The sequence below is a fragment of the Filicampus tigris genome, chromosome 21 (assembly GCF_054856515.1).
Source record: "Filicampus tigris isolate MCC_2025a chromosome 21, RoL_Ftig_1.0, whole genome shotgun sequence".
NCBI lineage: Eukaryota > Metazoa > Chordata > Actinopteri > Syngnathiformes > Syngnathidae > Filicampus > Filicampus tigris.
The window spans coordinates 7,476,591-7,493,562 of record NC_141237.1 but is presented as its reverse complement, the minus strand read 5'-3'; the positions used below and the strand labels follow the sequence as shown (position 1 = coordinate 7,493,562).

Below are 16,972 nucleotides of genomic sequence, written 5' to 3'. Positions count from 1 at the left end.
CCAGCATGCATTTCGGCGCGCGCATTTAGAATTTGTTTTCACTAGTAACATTATTTTCTTGAACATTGTCATATATTTTAAACGCAAATTTCACAGCAATTGCGACCTCCTACAATTTGTTGGCGTAAGTAGTAGCATGCAGCAAGTTTGGCGTTCTCGTTGTTACGTTACAGTGTAGCGTCTGGCTTGTTATTTTTGTCCGCATACACAATTCATTTTGGGTTCCCCTTCTAAATTGGAGTAATTAATAGCCCTGTCCGTCGTCTTCAGACACATACCCAATAGGTTTTCTACAGTTTGTGTATGTACAGGTAACAATACGTACTTTGAAATGACACCGTTATGCCGCGGCGTAGAGAATGTAGCAAACTAAAACGACTGCCAGTGCCAGTACTTTTTTGTTACTTTCCCCATCTATCAGAGGTAGTAAAACTACGTACTCGTTACTTAAGTAGAACTACAGTTAAATCTGGGGAAAAAACAGTAAAAGTAGTACTGACTCTGAAATAAACGTCACTACAAAAGTATAAATTCCCGTTTTGATGACTTGACACAGCAACAACAAAAATGTATGCACGCAAAATATGTTCCCTACATTTTTTTTTCTCAACCACAGATGTCCTTTTTTACATTGTGTTTCTATCAAGGTTAAAATGTATTGTGTACTTCCAATTAGTCAGAAATCATTTTAGCTCACAGGAGAACTGACGTTGTCGAGTTTGCAGTGAACTGAGGATGAGCAGCCCTACAAGCACACCCAAACCAGCTGACCTCTTTCACAAGTTATGGCTACAACTACGGCAATGTCACCAAAAAGGACTTCAGGGTAAACACATCTTTGCAATGTCAAAAATCTTACTTCTGGACCTCATGGGATTAGAGAAGTGATCTTGTACATTAGATCTGAAATGAAATGGGTGATGGCCATTGTAGTTTTCATGTTTTCGGAGTTACACTGTGTATGTTTCCGCTTTTAGAACTTGAGGAAAAAGTGTGCAAGTTGAAAAAGGAACGCCGTCTGTGAGTATAGTATTTTACCCTCCCTTTAAAGAATTAACGTACCGCAGTGATGCTGTTATATTGCCACGTTTAGCTGACATTATTTTGTTCAACTCAGAATTGACCAAGCCAAACTGACTGTTTTGTTTGTCACAGAGATGCAGAGAGTCTTCAACTGTTTTATACTCATAACCAGGAGTTGAAGGAGCAAACCAAAACTCTGCAGGATGCTAATCGTCTCTTGGAGGACAGGTAACTCCAAATACAGCTAACTCTATGCGCCCTGTAAGGAAGCGTACACATCATGTTAACATTCTTTATACCTTTCTTTTACACCGCTTTCAGGCTGGGAACAAAAGAATGTGATCGATGTGCAATCTTGGAAAAAAACTTGAAAAATTGCCAAGAACATAGCGAGCGGACCGTCAACAAACTGAGTGAGTCTTTGTGTGTGTTTATTTTGTTTATATATACTATATGTGTGCTTAGTGCTTCTTACTTGTGTTCTTGAATTGTATCTGACAAACTATATTTTACTCCGACAATAATACAATAAGTCACACCTATGCAACAAAACATTTTTTATGTATGTATATGTGTGAATGTGTGTGTTTATTTATTCTCAACAGAGGATGAAAACCGCAAACTACACGCTGAGCTGCAACTATTAAAGACATGGTGAGTGCGCCATGGCCAGGTTTCTTCAGCTTTTAATCATTGTTTTGTTATTGAAAGGGAGGTTTTTAATACTTGTGAGCTCCAACTTTCGGTTTTCCAGCTGAGCTCTGTAAATGTGTGATACTGTATTGTTGTTATTATTAGCTCCGAACCGCAAGTGGCCCTCTCCCCAGAACACGAAGATGGCATCATCCCAGACTCACCAGTCCTGGCCAGCTCACTTCCTGTGGCCAGCAAACTGAAGAAACGTAAACACATGGACAAGAGCAAACACGTTCGCTATGCAGAGGAGCCCTCATTCAAGTTCAACAGATCACTCTTCAGAGGTCAATTGAAAAATGTCTATTTTTGAACTCTGAACAAGGTTTCTGAAGCGGTACATGTTGTAAAACTAAGATGAAGTCTTGTCATTTGTGTGCTTCATTCTAGATAAAAAATCAAGTGACGCTGCAAAAATCACGAAAACAACACAAGTGCTTGTTCCTAACACATGTGAAATGGAAACATTACAGATTTTAGGTAAGCTTTGAAGCGGCATTATTGTAAGTTAGAGTAATGAAATTATTTCTGGGATGACCATAGCTTGTTATGGTTTTCTCGTATTCGTTGTTAAAACTTCTTTTAGAAGCAGTTGCTCCCAGTCTTCGGAGTACAGTTATTGGCAGAGAACAGCAGAATTAATTTTGTTCTGTGGATGTATGTTGAAATTGGTGTCTGATATCAGGTGAGGAGGAGAATGAAGAAGTGATCCCAGAAACCTGTGGCCTCGAACTTGTCAACACACTTCATACGGTAGGGTTGTGTTCATGCCGCAGCCTTCGTAGTATGCGTTCAAATCCATTTCTTTGACTTGCATCTCTAATCTTTCTCTGATTTGTATTTTCTCTTCTCAGAAAACCACAGCTGCAGGAGAGCGATACAGCTCAAAATTGCCCTGGTTGTCAGATGTTAATCTAAAGTAAGGACTAAAAATGTGTATTTGATGAAACAAGAAGAGAATATATTATTCTTTTAACAACCTTATCCCCTTGTGGAGGCCTCATCGTACCTCTTCGCCGTCCACGCCCGTCCACAGTCCAGACTCCACCACAGCAAAGTCGCCATCTCTTCTGCCTCGTGAAAAGCTGACTGATATTGACTCTCTCGGCAAAGAAAAAACGACAAAGGGAGATGATGGACCAAAGCGGCTGGAGGAGGGCGCTCAAAGCTTCACAGAGCCGCCTGGCAGCATGGTTTGCTATTTATTCTCAATATAGCAACATTAACATGCTCTTTTCATTAAATGCGTGGATGGATTTAAGTGTGATTTGAAAATGTCTAAACAGGTTCAAGCTCTCAACCAAACTTTAAGTGTTGACTGTGGAAGTCCCGCTTTCAAGAAGCCAAACATGAGACCTAAAGAGACCCACAGACGAAACGACCCGAATGCCCCACAAAAGCGAGCTCATCCAGAGGATGGTAAGCTTGCTTTGCAGTTGTTGGCGAATGTGCCGTTTGCGCTTCGTTCAAAATCGTTGTATTCTAATTGGATCGGGCAAATTGTGTTCTTTTCATCAGAGAGGAAGCACAGACTAGAGAACATGTGGAGCATTGACCCCGCGCTCGTCCTCTCCATGTATGAGAGTGAGCAAGGAGCAGATGAGGTACAAATCAGTCACATGACCTATTCACTGCATGCTCTGAGTGGCCCCTTGATTAATTTTCAGGGGGGGGAAAAAATATTTATATGCTGCCCTATACTACAACCTGGCCTGCCCCTATCCCCTGCACTGTACTTTTATTATCCTAGCAATATCTTTCTGTTTCTGGGATTACATGTAAAAAAATATGATCAATTATTGAACAGATTTTTATTATATCTCTTAATAGTTGTTTTCTGTGTTGACAAGCACAAAGAACAGCAACCTGAAGAATTACTGGATAGCGACTGCACTTGGATCAGTCACAGCTTACTCCAAGGTCGAGGCGAAAAAAATCAGGACGATCACAACGTGCCAGGTGAAGCAATCTAATCCCAATCCCGGACCGTTTGAAATTTATCGTCAGAGCCAGACGCTGAAGAATGACTCTAGTATTTTCTTACCAAGGAATTGGTGACAAGGCGAACGACAGTCTGGATCGAATGTTTGACACCACCGGTCACGAGGAGTACATGTCTTACAACAACTCGCAAGTTGTCAGTCATCCATGTGAGGAGGAGGAGGAGGAGGAAGACGGTACATAGAGTATAGTTTGATGATATATGCACACCACTCACAAGAAAGTGTAGCTACCCTTCCAAACAAAAACTGTATTACAATTTCAACAATGCTGATTAACACAAAGAATTTTTTTTTCTGAGTCAATGTGTTCAAAATTGCAGTTGTAGCGAACACTTTCTTTGTCTCTCCCATTAGAACAAGAGTCTCCCGAAAACTCTCCACGAGTGCACAGAGTGCAGTGAGCATTTCTTTTTGTTTTATGCTAAACCACCCTTAGATTTTCAAAGATGTTTGCTTCTATCTGTGTGACTCTAATTATGGTTACCTACCGTCATCTTACTTTGCCTCGCACGAGTTGATGCCAAATATTGCGGATTAAACATATGCGGCCTCATTTCCAAAAGTTTTAAAAGTTTGCGTCTGGATTAGGCACCCAACATTTGCTCACGTGGCAGTAGTTCGCAAGAAAGACGAGAGACGAAAACTAAAAGGCACCACCTGCAAGGAATGTGAAGTTGTAAGTCTTTAATTGCTCGTTGTGCAGTATACACAGGATTTAATGTGTACTTTCGAATATCAACTTGCTGTGCGTTTGACTCGTCCTCTGCAAGTATTACACGCATCTCCCAGAGGAAGAGAAAGTGAAGAAATTGTCGGAATGCTCTCGGCACCGCCATCGCTTCATTCCTCCCAGCACTCCGGAGAACTTCTGGGAAGTCGGATTCCCATCAACACAGACGTGCATAGAAAGAGGTATCGGACTGCTCTCCTCTATCTTGCTGAAAAGGCGGGAAAAAAGTGACTTTGCTCTCTGCTTGTATAGGTTATATAAAGGAGGAGACGATCCCCCAGTCTCGTTTAAGGAGGAAACAGCCTTTCACTGCTCTCTTCTCCCCCAAAAATAGCCAGCAGGGGAGCTAGGCACAAAAAGGAGTGTTAAATTGCACAAAAAGAGCTCAATCAAGCTCTCAATTTGTACGTTGACTTTGTCATTATTAACACTCATCTTCACACACTTTTTTTCTCCCCAGTGTCACTTATTGTACGTATAAACCTGAGGCATGTTGAATAAATACACAAAATACCGAGGGAAATTAAACGTCTGCTGTTTTTTTCCTCCCCTTCTGTCTAACATTTTTATTTTCGATCTAAGTAATTCATGATAACAAAAATGGCTTCCCTCACTAAATCACCTCTAAAATAAGGGTTCACATGAGGCAATATGTAAACAAATAGTTTATTTGGTCTGTAGCTGAACACAGCAACAATTGGGGAGTACAAATATTAAAATACAGAATATATGCCCAAAACATTTGTTTAGGAAGTGCAGGTTTTGGGTCCATTTGGAAGTGCAGGTTTTTGGTCTGGCCAAAGGTGCTGACATCACTGCGTTTCGCTGTCAGAATATACCAGCAAAGCCTCGCTCACATGACTGACTGCCATACTGCAGCCAGAACAATGAATGCAGTTTAGAAAAATACAAATTTGCTTCAACTTAAAAAAAAAAAAAAAAATACCCAGTAGAGCAGTGATTCCTAACCAATATGCCATGAAATAATGAGAAATGCTCAATTTTCACTCAATTTGTCCAGCAAGTATTTAATTACAAATATATGTCTTTGTTCAACTATCTATGCTAGTGGCATGTAGTGACTGGCAGAACAATTAAATACTCTTCCATTAGAACAAGGTACAATACTGTAAATGTGTATTCAATAGTTGCCACCCAGAAAAAGATGTGGCTTTCTGCAAGTATGTCAGCTTTGTGTTCAATTAAACAGGCCCAGATATCACACTTAGCAATTTGTGAGTAAACTGGGACAAGCTCATCATTGTTTTAGCATGCATACGTTTTGTGAGATATTTTTCTCTTCAAAATAGGCGTCTTGGCTCAACAAAGGTTGGGAAACACTGCAATAGTGTGTTTAAAAACAAAACAAAAAATAAGGAGGATTTGGATTTGTCTGCTAAACTTGCCACTTACCAAATCATAGATGGGGTATTCATGTCCATATAGAAAATAAGAGGCGACAGGAACATGGCAGTAACCTGGTACAAATAATACACTTATTTATTTAATTTTTTTTTTGTCTCTTAGTGCAAAGTGAACACTTGATTGATATTATTTTTTGTTGTTGTTCGTTTTTACCTTGGACATAAAAATCCACACTGCAAAGTGCTGGAGGGACAATCCACTTTTTAGTTTAACTGTGGCCAAAAGCAGCAAAAAGCCCAGCAAGGCACTGTGAAATGACAATGCAATTAATGAATACAGCGACTATCATCTATTTACATACCGAAACACGAACTATTTGAATGTAATTGACAACCGTCTCTTATTTATGACATCGTAGGTGTAAATAGTGCTTAGTGGCTATGGTGGGGATCACCTTGCACAGCAGCCCCAGCGGAAGGAGTGGGACTTAAGGGAAGGGAACTCCAAGGCACTTGTGAGGTCACCTGTGGAGGAACGAAGGTCAGTGGGCAAAAGTGTAGCATTTCAAATTGCCGCTGAGCGACATAGTAGAAGGATACAGTACGTCCAATGCGGCTGAGAACAAAATCACGCTCACCTGTTGGGTGAGCGGCCATTGCCAGAAGCAGAACGCTGTTATATAAAAGCGTAGTTTAGTCTCCAATTTTGTTGTTGCAAATATGACATTATTCTGAATCCTTTGTTCTTACCTGAACAAGTAGTTAACACATTGCTGCTCAATGTCGCTATACCAGAAATGTCGCAAAAAATACCAATGTGACAAATTAGAATTTGAATATTGCTCCCACTGCAATCAAGTATGCTCACCCTTACCTCAAATTACTGGATTTGTAGTGAACTTGAAACACCCTGTAAGCCCCTGGAAATGCAATCAAATCACCATTAAAAGTCATGTCACGTTCCCAAAGCAGACATGCGCACAAGTGACGCTTAAAAAGTATCTAAAATTCAAGACTTACCAACGCAGACGAGATGAGCGATGGCCCACATGTATCCGGTGAAGTCAAACTACAAAGTCAGACAATCTCGTCAATTAAGCGAAATGTAATGATACGTGCGGTATACAAAATAAGAAAATAGTTACCTGGGGATCATAGGCGGGGAGGTTAATGGCTGAAATTAGCATGAGACATACACTAACAGAGGAAGAAGCAGAAAGGATTCTTATTTCTTGTGGAAAAATGGCTCCTCGCCCCACACTGCATTTACAATAAATTACACACACAGGAAAAAACACAAATAAATCACACACCTGATAAATTTCAGCCACTCAATTTTCTGCGATTAGAGAGAGAAATGAGATCATCTATGAGAGATATTTTGAAGTTCATTAAATATATTCATGATGACTGTATCCGGTGACTTGAACAGAGCATTATGTACTTAGTTAAAGCTTCTATATAGCAGAAACATTCCAGTTCTGGAATGCCACTTTATTCTTGAACAGCAGTTTGCTTTGAAATTAAATCACACTTCACACCTAGCAGAAGCCCCGGAGCGAAAAAAAAAACAAAAAAAAAAAACAAGTCTTCCATACAGTTTAGACGTGTTTTCCATTCACAGTAGTGTTTCACAACAGCACCGAGCGCATACTCTTACCTCTCTATGAACAGCCTTTGAGATGACGTAACTAACGACATGAGAGGAGTTCTGAAGAGTGAAGAAGAAAGGGATCTCCTGCCAGGTGAACGAAATGTGACGTTATTCAATCAATCGATCACTGCGTCCTGTACATTAGCCCCAGTGAAGAGCCAAGCGTGTGACTCACCAGACGTGATAGAGCTCTGGAGCCTGCGTAAATATTTCCCACAAACAAGAGGGAGCCTGGAAACCAGGCAAAGGCAGCTGATCTGTAAGGTAGAATGGATGTGGGTCAATTCTTAAGCGGAGGTAGTCGGACATAAATGATTTCATTGTTAAGGTCGTGTACCTGGAGATGCGGCTCATTTCCACCCAACCCAGCTTGCCAGAAAGCAGGAGCAGGAGCGCCCCGATAAATGTCTGCCATCTTTGATAGAGTCATGGAGGAAATGAGTACTTTCTCGACTGTAAAACTGTGATTTTGCGTTAAGACCATTTTGAATTGCTGATTATTCATTCACAGTTTAAGTCACAAGGACACAATAATAAAATGCCACGGTTAAATATACTACTCACCCTTGGAATAAGGTTGGATAGGTGAATTTCATTACAGACAGGACAAACTGAAAAAGAGACCCATGCCATTATTATAAGCCAGTACCACTAGTCATTTTGATACATATCACATGATGATCCACAGATTTGTCAAACTACGACAGTGTAATACCTGGCGAGGTAGATTAACTTGATGTCACTTTTGTGTGTGTGTGCACCTTAATTGGTCACAATTAACTGATATCTTGAAATAAGGCCGGTATCAGCCCGATTCGACATCTGGTTTCTGTATTTGCCCATCCCTAATTATATTATTAATTATACACATTTCTTTGTATAATGTGTATATATATATATATATATATATATATATATATATATATATATATATATATATAGGTGAAAAGGTGTAATAATTTAATTCCCAGATCATTAACATGTCTAAAATCACAAAAGCTGTCAACTCAAGTGTCTCATTAAAGCTCAGATGACTGATGGTAAGAAAGTAAAACTACTATTATAGGTCTGAATTTTATTGTTGCTCTTCTTCCTGATACTTAGTTTACATGCCTGTGTAAGGGGAATTTATTCAAAGCAGCTCCGGGTTGTGTTGATAAATGTGATAAGAGTTATATATAGCAAAGGCAGGTTTAGTCCTTATTTTGGATCATTTTTTATTGCATTCTTTATTTTCAAGGCAACATGTGTACAAAGTATTTAAATATAACGCCAGATAGATTTTGAGAAAATAGACGCACTTAATAATTAATTACACTTGCACGATACTGTCATTCAATACAAAAGCTATAGCAGATTCTTTTAAAAATGCTCTTGGATATCACTGTGCTTGCTTAAATATGTTTTGTTCACTTTATTTACTTAGTGAAAAGGCAGAAATATTATTCTGATATGAAATAATGGAAACAATAAAGCCAAATTCTTGACATTTGGTATCTATATATACAGTACGTAGACACTACGAGGAAGTAGAAAGATTTGCCCGTTGAAAACCCCATTAACGAGTTAACCCATTAAAAATGTAACAAAGTGAATGCTGCTCAAAACAGACATACGCTTTATTACCCAACTGTAATCTAAAAATAAAATGTAATCGTTTACTCTAAAAAGATTATATTGGTACTCACCTTATTTGTGAAATACGACACAATGAAAAAGAAGGTAAAGGCGAGGCCGCTGAAATTTCTTTTCCACTGCATTTCGACCTGCCAAAGCGCAGCATGACTTCCAGCGCAAAAACTAATGTACTAATATTCTTCGTATGTTTTCAAAGTACCGTACTGATATTTCACATTGGGAAACTTCGCTCTGCCGTCACCACACAATTGACACGTCAAAGCGTCGCCAAACCATAATCGTCTATTCAGTGAAGACACCATGCTGGATCATGGCATGAGCCACTTTTCAGATGGAATACAAATGAATTGTTGTCACCTCTTTGGTACCTTATTATATAATAAATATAATTGTGTCACATATTTAATTGTACACTCACTTCCAGAGTATAATTGTTTAAAAAGTGTATTTCCAAATAGTGTGAATTTGGATGTTCTGTATTACACAAAGATCGCATATGTAGGGTCACGTGGTGTGCAGGAAGTTTTCCTGTTTACAGGCGTGTGACTGAGCTGCTTGGATCCCACACAAGGATGTTGTGCAGTCATGGCCTTTTTCAAGACTAAAGAGCGAACGAAGGAAAGGTAACTACTGCTGCTGTTGTAGCATCGCGCCGTGTCATTGTGCGTGCTGCAGTGACTGTGGTGCAATCGCGGGGTCGCGAATGTGCGGATGAATTTGCATTAGAACAAAGTCATACCCGGCGGGCCAATTACCTAATGACATATGATGAACCTCCTTGTGCCGCTAACATGAATTAACGCGTGCACAGTAATGCAAATGTGGAAGTGGATTGCTGTCTTGGAAGGAGACAGTGGAGGTTTGTGGGAAATGTAGTGTTTGCTATGACAAGCATTTACTGCGGTTCATACTACTCTACTCACAATGTACGCCTGGCCTTTGTAATGAGGTCCAAAAATAATAACAAATAGTTAATCAGGATTGCAAATGCCAAGTTTACTCTGGCAGAAGACAGAGAACAATACAATGCTGAAGTTCTTGATTAAGATACAAAAGGAGGGTGACGTGTTTTGATGCGTGCTGCAGTGCAGTTCTGCACCTACAAACACAATAAGAAAATATCGCACTTTTATGCATGTCCTAAGTGATTCATCTCTTGGGGTTGCATTTATTAAGTTTGGCGTGTATATTATATTAGATTGCCTGCACGGTGCTACCAAATGCCCGTTTAACAAGGATACTTATTCAAACATTTATTCCAAAGTGCAAATAATTTTTCAGCACATTTGAATACAAGATGTATTACTCCATACGAACTATATTCCATGTGAATTTTTGTGCAACGACGATAAAGATTCTAATCCTGAGTCTTTTTAATTTCATTTAGTTTCGTGGATATTTAAGCAATATGAACATTTTGTTTGATTAAAGTCATTTCAATTCATTTCCTTCCTGGTAGAGGAAGTGATAGCAGAAAACAACCCGGACTCGCTTGACTCAACGAAAAAAAAAGGTTTCGGTTGATATCAAAAACAAAAGAGAACTTTGCGTCATAAGTTTTATTAAATTAGAAAGGATAGTGCAGTTTAAAGCTCTCAAACCTGAACATCTAGTGTGACATCCCGCCCACCCTTTGACAATGAATGCAACGATTGATATTTAATTGCTCTGCTGTAATTATCCTGACACTAAGTCCTGACTAAGAGTGGTGTAACCGTAGAGTATGCATAAGATGTCCCATTTACAGTAGGATAATTATGTTTCCTTGTTTGGAACCTAAAAAAAGTGTCTTCACAGGCGACTAACGATGTTTTTGTTTTTTCCTCTCCAGATTTTCTCTCTTGTTATTGGATTTGGAAGAGTATTATTTTGAACAGCACACTGCATACAATGTGACAAGAAGCTCAGCTAAGAAGAGGTGACTTTTATTTTCTACTGTCTCCAGCAGTGGTGCCATCGGTGCTGTTATATTGCAGGAACCTCCATGCGGACAAAGTGTTAAACTTGCGTTACCGCAATGTTGAGCAGCTGTTCAAACATAATCCAAGTCAGTCATCTGATAATTACAGTTTATGATGACGTTTTACTGCCAAGCACAAAGAATGCGGGCAGCGGCACCGAAGGCTCTATCCCTCAAGAATGAATGTAGATTCTTCAATGAACCTAACATGGCTGTTTTGGGGATCTGAAAACCCAATGAAAGCGTGGGAAAAACATGCAAAATCTAACTGAAAGGCCGCAGCTGTGATTTTTAACGCCAAACATGAAATACTTAAATGATTTTATTAAATAAATCACTTTGTATTTTGACCCTGGTCCTTCCCTCATAATTAATATAGTTTGTTTGTTTGCATTCTGCTTTTTGCTGTCTTTGCCGGTGTCTAATTGAACGAAAATGTGCCAACTCTTTCCCTCCCAGAAAAATCCGAGGCTCATTTAAGGTCTGTTCCAGATCAGTCATTTTTGACCCAGAAGATTTTACAGAGCCGATTTTAAAGGTTTGTTTTGAATTGTATGTCATGACTGACAGTAGACAAACAACTCTTTCAAAGCAACTACGTATCTATATAGCATACAGTACTGTATCATATCTGTGTTTAAAATTAAAAAAGAAAAATCTGTTCTATTCACAAGCCAGCCGGTCCCTATTACCCACGAATAGCGGCTGACAACTGTATACTTGCAATATATATAGATACAATATGTAATTAGAGCGTACATATTATTTGCCTTGCCTGCAGATTCCACTGCGGGACTGTAAGCAAATTGACTTTGTGGAAAAAGAGACCAACCCATTCAACGAGTGAGTACATGTTACAAATATGTCTCATTTGCCTGTTTAGCTCACGTGTTGTTTATTTAGTTTGTCAAACTGGTTCAGTTCCTTCTGACCATATTTGTCACAACTACAATTCATTGGAGATTCTGTCATGAGATGATCATTTAATCATAAAAACAATATTATGTACTATTTTTTGGGGGGTCATTTGCACATTTTTATATTCGTTTTCCCTTCATAGACCCAAACCATCCTCCATTTCAATTCAGTGTGAACAGGTAAGGTTATCTTCTCACATAAAATATGCCTAATTGAAGATGTATGCATTTACATGGACCTCCCTTTTTTCCCTTCATGTCCGACTTGACCAGTTTTAACTGCGCAAAATAAAACTAAACTCCCTGTCGCTGCAGGTTATTTACATCAAAGAAAATTGTATCATTTCACCCTACAGAAATGAGAGAGTAAGTCTGGTGTGAAAATGCTGTTGGCTATCAGTGTGCTTTTGCTCTTTTTGCTGTGGCAATTAAATCATGAACACCCTGAAGACAAGTGTGATTTTCTGTAACTAAACTAACTAAAAGTTTTTCCTTTAACTGAAAGGGCATGAAGACTGTGAAATTTCAACTGGAAGTGTGGCGTAAAACAGAAGATGTGGTTCAAACTTTACATCAAGTATGTGGCACATTCTGAAAGATATAGAAAGTGCTGTAAATTTAGCTGTATGGAATTGAGCGTGCGTACCTATTCTGCTACATGTTGTAAGGCTGCTCGTATTTGTTTTTATTCTCCAGCTGCACAGAGCATCCTGTCTGGAAAAGCTTGGTGACCAAACTGCAATGGTGAGTTCACGGCACGCACTCTGATGTCGGTTTAACAGTAGCCATCACGCCGTCCAATTTCCTCGCGTGTGTTTTTATGCTCTAGATTACAGCCAATCTTCAGTCCCGACTGGCAAGGACATCGTTTGACAAGTTGTGGTATGTGCCGTGTAATGTATTTTTAGCATTGAGATGTGTGTTTTGTGCTAAAAAAAAAATAAATAAAAATGCGCAAATAGAAAATAAACGTCTGATCCAGTCGTTTGCGATGTCAAGCTTTCAGAGTGTTGCTGAGAAGCCTCACATGGAGTGTGCGGTAGAGATGGTCCTACCTCTGGTATCCAATCCCGGCCACGTCTGCATTACAGATGAGAATCTCTACTTTCAGCCACTCAATGGATATCCGGTGAGCTCGCTGAGATGCTAAAAAGTGGGGGTTCTTATAGTCTGAGTTCCTGTGGGCTGCAGTGAATGATGTCATTCCTCTCGCCCTTCAGGAGCAAGTTATTCAGATCAAACTGCATCAAGTCAGGCGGATCTACAAAAGAAGACATGGTCTCAGACCCCTGGTGAGTTCAACTCCACCGAGTTCAAGCACTACCGCCTGGTGTACAAACAGAATATTTCCACGCACGTGTCTATTCTCTCGTGCAGGGGCTGGAAGTGTTCTGTTCCGAGAACGACTTCTGCTCCGACATCTATCTCAAGTTTTACAACGCGGCAGACAGAGATGAAATTTATTATTTCATTGCCACATTCCTTGGTGAGTAAAATGCAACGCTATGAATAAATCCGCAGCCGTGATCGCGATCCTCTTGCTGGACACAACAGAATCCGAATCCGATCCCTCCCTCATTTGCCACGTGAATTAAACCCTCTTAACGAAACAATGCGTGCCGCTCATAAGTAAAAATCGGACATAAATTAATAACATAAAAACGGTAACCACAATTCGTATCATGCTCAATCATGAGTGCTGTTTCACTTTTTCTTTTTTCTTTTTTCTTTCTTTCAGAGAACCACATGACAGAGCACACAGCAGAGAGTTACATGCTGCAGTGGCAGCGCGGCCACCTGAGTAACTACGAGTATCTCCTCCACCTCAACAACCTGGCCGACCGCAGCTGCAACGACCTCTCCCAGTACCCCGTCTTCCCTTGGGTCATTGCCGACTACGCAAGTACACAACTGGGTGTGTACGGCAGTAATACCCGTTATATACGGGGACTGTAATGCTTGTCGTGAGCATGTGTCGATATTGTGCCGCGGTTGGAATATTACCGTCACACATATTAAAGATGCAAAATATGTACAAAATGAGTCGATATCCTACCTCATGTCTTTCAGATCTGGCGAATCCAGCCACATTCAGGGACCTCAGCAAACCGCTTGGAGCGTTAAACAAAGAGCGCCTGGACCGGCTGATGGTGAGATCCACTCCCGCGCAGAATCTGATGAAATGTAATATTGTACTGGAGGTGGTTAGCTTGTACAAGGATGATGCTCGGAACCGTTCATTTTTATCGTTGTCGTCGTAATTTTCAGTTGTGCAGAATTGCAGTGCATGACACTCACATCACTTGAATAAAAATATGTGTCAGTGGTTTTGACTTACGATTGGATCACAAGTGACTTTTTGTGACCTTAGCAATCTCTTTCTCTCAGTGTCGCTTCAGAGGCATGCCCGAGCCTCGCTTCATGTACGGCAGCCACTATTCGTCTCCCGGCTACGTCCTTTTCTACCTGGTCAGAGTGGGTCAGTCACACGCCTCACGTTGTGTATAAAACCTCCGGATATATAGCGAGTACATAATTTTTTTTAATCGTGTGTTTTGTTTTCCTTCCCAACAGCTCCAGAACACATGTTGTGTCTGCAGAACGGCCGCTTTGACCATGCAGATCGCATGTTTAACAGGTAAATGATTTTGCCGTGATTACAAGCATGTCATTGAATCATTTTTCGCTTCATTGAATTTAAGGCCTTGTGTTAAATGTGCTGTATTTAGAATGCATGTATTGCTGCAATCTAGACTGAAACTCTGGAAACGTTTTGAAAGGAAATATTTCATCTCTAAGTCATCATATTGCTATTGCCGGTATGAATGATGCATTTGTCTCTTACAGCATAGGTGAAACGTGGAAAAACTGCTTAGAGGGGGCAACGGACTTTAAAGAGGTACAATATTTTTCTGCTCAGCTGCAATACATACTTTGAAGATTGTCTTTAGTCAGATGTTAATGCTGTATAATTTGCCGATGTTGTTCTTCTGAATGTTTTGGTTTAGTCCATAAAACTAATGGATCGAGTGGTGTATAATTTGTACTTTGCTATGGTTTCCCTTGGTGCTTGTAATGATTTTCGTCTTTTATCCCACAGTTAATTCCGGAGTTTTATGGAGATGATGCTAGCTTCTTGGAAAATCACCTTCGTCTTGAGCTGGGTCGACGGCAGAACGGAAGCTTTGTCGGCGATGTCCACCTCCCAGCCTGGGCCTTAGGTCACTTCCTGTTCCTGAATTGAATATTGCTACGCAAGGACAGACGCGTGCTCCAAAAATATCATACGCCCATTATGTCTTTCGAAGTAACTATCGCTGAGTGATGACAAAACACTTTTGCGAAGAACACGCTCGTGTGTCCTCGATTATAGCTGCCGAATCATCAATCCTTGTGGTGCATCGAAGACATTTGAGATGCCTGATAATATGAGCTTGTGAAGGACTCCAAATGGAATCTCTGCTCACTCTGCTCCAGATGCGAGGGATTTCCTGCAGAAGCACAAGATGGCGCTGGAGAGTCAGTATGTGTCGGAGCACCTGCACGAGTGGATCGATTTGGTGTTTGGTTTCAAGCAGAGAGGAAGTAAAGCGGTCGAGGCCCATAATGGTAAAATAAATCGTCATCATCAAATCCGTAAAAATGTTGCATCAGCTAACGGTGATGTCATCTTTTAGTATTTCACCCATTGACCTATGAAGGTGGCATCGACTGTGACAGGTAAGAAGCTAAGTGCGCAATTAAACATGAATAGTTACTATAAATGCGGATGTTAATAGCAACTGTAGATAAAAAAAATATTACATTTATAGTCAAAATGCATTTGACTGATTGTTTATGTAATATTATCATTTCTTGATGTTGAATTTGTGGTTTTCGTATGCTGTTAGCTATCATCAAAATTACAAGAAATTTAGCAATGTATAACATTGTCATGATGGGGTGTTGTGTGAAGCAATTTCAAGAAAATCCGTTTTCAACCCATTTTGGAAGAATGTTCTAACATCACAAAATGTGGAAAAAGTAAAGTGCAGTCGGGAACTTAACTGGCGCTTTCGTTGCCACATTGTGTGCTTGTGAAGTATCGAGGACCCTGACCAGCGGGTGGCCATGCTGACACAAATACTCGAATTTGGTCAGACTCCCACGCAACTCTTCACCACTCCTCATCCTCAGAGGATCATGGCAAGGTCGCAGAACATCACCAGGAGCTCCAGCCTCACATCACCCATCAGCGAACTGACCCCAGGTTGGAGTTCATTTCTCGGAAAGGGCGTCCAATTCGTTTGATGTAGCTAGGGTCAAATAAGTAGTAATGTGAGTATGTAAGGGAGTTGCAAATTTTTAATTAAGCTTAAACATTTCTGCAAAGATGTCCCTTGTTTAGGGGGTATGATCAGACCATGTGCTACCAATGCATTACTGAATACATGCTGCATTTCACTTCTTAAACGTGAATGTTTTGTGTGCTTCCCAGGCTCTCTGAATGAGGACTCCTCCTTCGAGGATTTGACAGAGGAGAGCCGGAAGCTGGCGTGGTCAAACATGGGCCGTCTGACGCCAGCCTCCAGGCACAAGATCCATAAAGAGTACGTGAGTTCAGAACACTGCGTGGTTAACCTGCTGATTGTTGGTTACATAACATTGTCATGAATGCGTTAGGGCGGTGACCGCCATCACTGTTACCCGAGATGGAGCGTCTGTTTTCAGCACATCCCAAGGTACAAGTAACATTTGTCGATATGTCTGTCACCCTATGTTGATTTCTCCTCCACCGTGTTTCAGACTCAACGCTTAAGATGTTCTCCAAAGAGTTGAAGGACTTTCAGAGGAGCATGTCTTTCTCCAATATGGTAAGTAGCTCACTTTTAGCAAAAAAGTAACACATTTTTACATCTATGTGGGGTGGTGGGCTAAAACCTTTAAAATAAAATAATGTTTAATTTTGTTTTGGAAGGAAATTAGGGGAAATTAGTTCAGGAAAATGTTG

At 40.3% G+C, this 16,972-nt stretch overlaps 3 protein-coding genes across 7 annotated transcripts in view; 2 read left to right on the top strand and 1 right to left on the bottom strand.

Moving 5' to 3' along the window:
• Window positions 1–130: 130 nt before the first annotated feature.
• rbbp8 (retinoblastoma binding protein 8) lies at window positions 131–4,977 on the top strand. Its single transcript, XM_086021421.1, has 19 exons — window positions 131–311; window positions 726–826; window positions 978–1,020; window positions 1,156–1,251; window positions 1,345–1,436; window positions 1,629–1,677; window positions 1,822–2,003; window positions 2,107–2,196; window positions 2,402–2,469; window positions 2,571–2,635; window positions 2,714–2,909; window positions 3,003–3,135; window positions 3,235–3,320; window positions 3,567–3,675; window positions 3,765–3,893; window positions 4,074–4,116; window positions 4,308–4,395; window positions 4,490–4,631; window positions 4,702–4,977. The coding sequence occupies exons 1-19, from the start codon at window positions 304–306 to the stop codon at window positions 4,797–4,799; spliced, it is 1,818 nt and encodes a 605-aa protein (XP_085877547.1). The 5' UTR covers window positions 131–303; the 3' UTR covers window positions 4,800–4,977.
• Window positions 4,978–5,101: 124 nt separating this feature from the next.
• slc35d4 (solute carrier family 35 member D4) lies at window positions 5,102–9,431 on the bottom strand. Of its 2 annotated transcripts, XM_086021422.1 has the most exons (15): window positions 9,156–9,430; window positions 8,032–8,078; window positions 7,805–7,882; window positions 7,643–7,724; window positions 7,474–7,551; window positions 7,127–7,152; window positions 6,959–7,010; window positions 6,834–6,882; window positions 6,688–6,733; window positions 6,564–6,599; window positions 6,452–6,486; window positions 6,269–6,338; window positions 6,028–6,121; window positions 5,863–5,927; window positions 5,102–5,322 (listed from the first exon to the last, which is right to left on the bottom strand). In XM_086021422.1, the coding sequence occupies exons 1-15, from the start codon at window positions 9,225–9,227 to the stop codon at window positions 5,262–5,264; spliced, it is 891 nt and encodes a 296-aa protein (XP_085877548.1). In that variant the 5' UTR covers window positions 9,228–9,430; the 3' UTR covers window positions 5,102–5,261. The 2 variants fall into 2 exon arrangements, with proteins under 2 accessions (XP_085877548.1, XP_085877549.1); XM_086021423.1 differs by lacking the exons at window positions 6,959–7,010; window positions 7,127–7,152 and having other exon boundaries at window positions 9,156–9,431.
• Window positions 6,336–16,972, top strand: part of nsmaf (neutral sphingomyelinase (N-SMase) activation associated factor) — a 14,192-nt gene continuing 3,555 nt past the window's right edge. Inside the window, exons 1-25 of one of the 4 annotated variants that reach the window (XM_086021413.1) lie at window positions 6,336–6,354; window positions 9,644–9,728; window positions 10,937–11,023; window positions 11,525–11,603; window positions 11,847–11,908; window positions 12,126–12,162; window positions 12,298–12,348; window positions 12,488–12,559; window positions 12,679–12,726; window positions 12,812–12,864; window positions 12,982–13,111; window positions 13,203–13,274; window positions 13,360–13,468; window positions 13,721–13,897; window positions 14,053–14,132; window positions 14,371–14,461; window positions 14,557–14,620; window positions 14,830–14,881; window positions 15,083–15,203; window positions 15,460–15,591; window positions 15,660–15,702; window positions 16,065–16,231; window positions 16,460–16,571; window positions 16,645–16,703; window positions 16,768–16,835. In XM_086021413.1, coding sequence (XP_085877539.1) covers window positions 9,691–9,728; window positions 10,937–11,023; window positions 11,525–11,603; window positions 11,847–11,908; window positions 12,126–12,162; window positions 12,298–12,348; window positions 12,488–12,559; window positions 12,679–12,726; window positions 12,812–12,864; window positions 12,982–13,111; window positions 13,203–13,274; window positions 13,360–13,468; window positions 13,721–13,897; window positions 14,053–14,132; window positions 14,371–14,461; window positions 14,557–14,620; window positions 14,830–14,881; window positions 15,083–15,203; window positions 15,460–15,591; window positions 15,660–15,702; window positions 16,065–16,231; window positions 16,460–16,571; window positions 16,645–16,703; window positions 16,768–16,835 — 2,004 coding nt within the window. In that variant the 5' untranslated portion in view covers window positions 6,336–6,354; window positions 9,644–9,690. Of the gene's footprint in view, window positions 6,355–9,190; window positions 9,729–10,936; window positions 11,024–11,524; window positions 11,604–11,846; window positions 11,909–12,125; window positions 12,163–12,297; window positions 12,349–12,487; window positions 12,560–12,678; window positions 12,727–12,811; window positions 12,865–12,981; window positions 13,112–13,202; window positions 13,275–13,359; window positions 13,469–13,720; window positions 13,898–14,052; window positions 14,133–14,370; window positions 14,462–14,556; window positions 14,621–14,829; window positions 14,882–15,082; window positions 15,204–15,459; window positions 15,592–15,659; window positions 15,703–16,064; window positions 16,232–16,459; window positions 16,572–16,644; window positions 16,704–16,767; window positions 16,836–16,972 lie in introns of those variants that run through there. The other 3 variants (XR_015084497.1, XM_086021414.1, XM_086021412.1) reach the window with 3 other exon arrangements.

Bases quoted from the DNA above. Each gene is read 5' to 3' on its own strand.
- rbbp8 (XM_086021421.1), top strand. The intron at 1,437-1,628 runs GTGAGTCTTTGT...TATTCTCAACAG, and splicing joins GCGGACCGTCAACAAACTGA to AGGATGAAAACCGCAAACTA. The intron at 3,136-3,234 runs GTAAGCTTGCTT...TCTTTTCATCAG, and splicing joins GCGAGCTCATCCAGAGGATG to AGAGGAAGCACAGACTAGAG.
- slc35d4 (XM_086021422.1), bottom strand. From the start codon at position 9,227: ATGCAGTGGAAAAGAAATTTCAGCGGCCTCGCCTTTACCTTCTTTTTC. The intron at 7,883-8,031 runs GTGAGTAGTATA...ACTCTATCAAAG, and splicing joins TATCCAACCTTATTCCAAGG to ATGGCAGACATTTATCGGGG. The intron at 7,153-7,473 runs GTAAGAGTATGC...CTCTAATCGCAG, and splicing joins CAAAGGCTGTTCATAGAGAG to AAAATTGAGTGGCTGAAATT.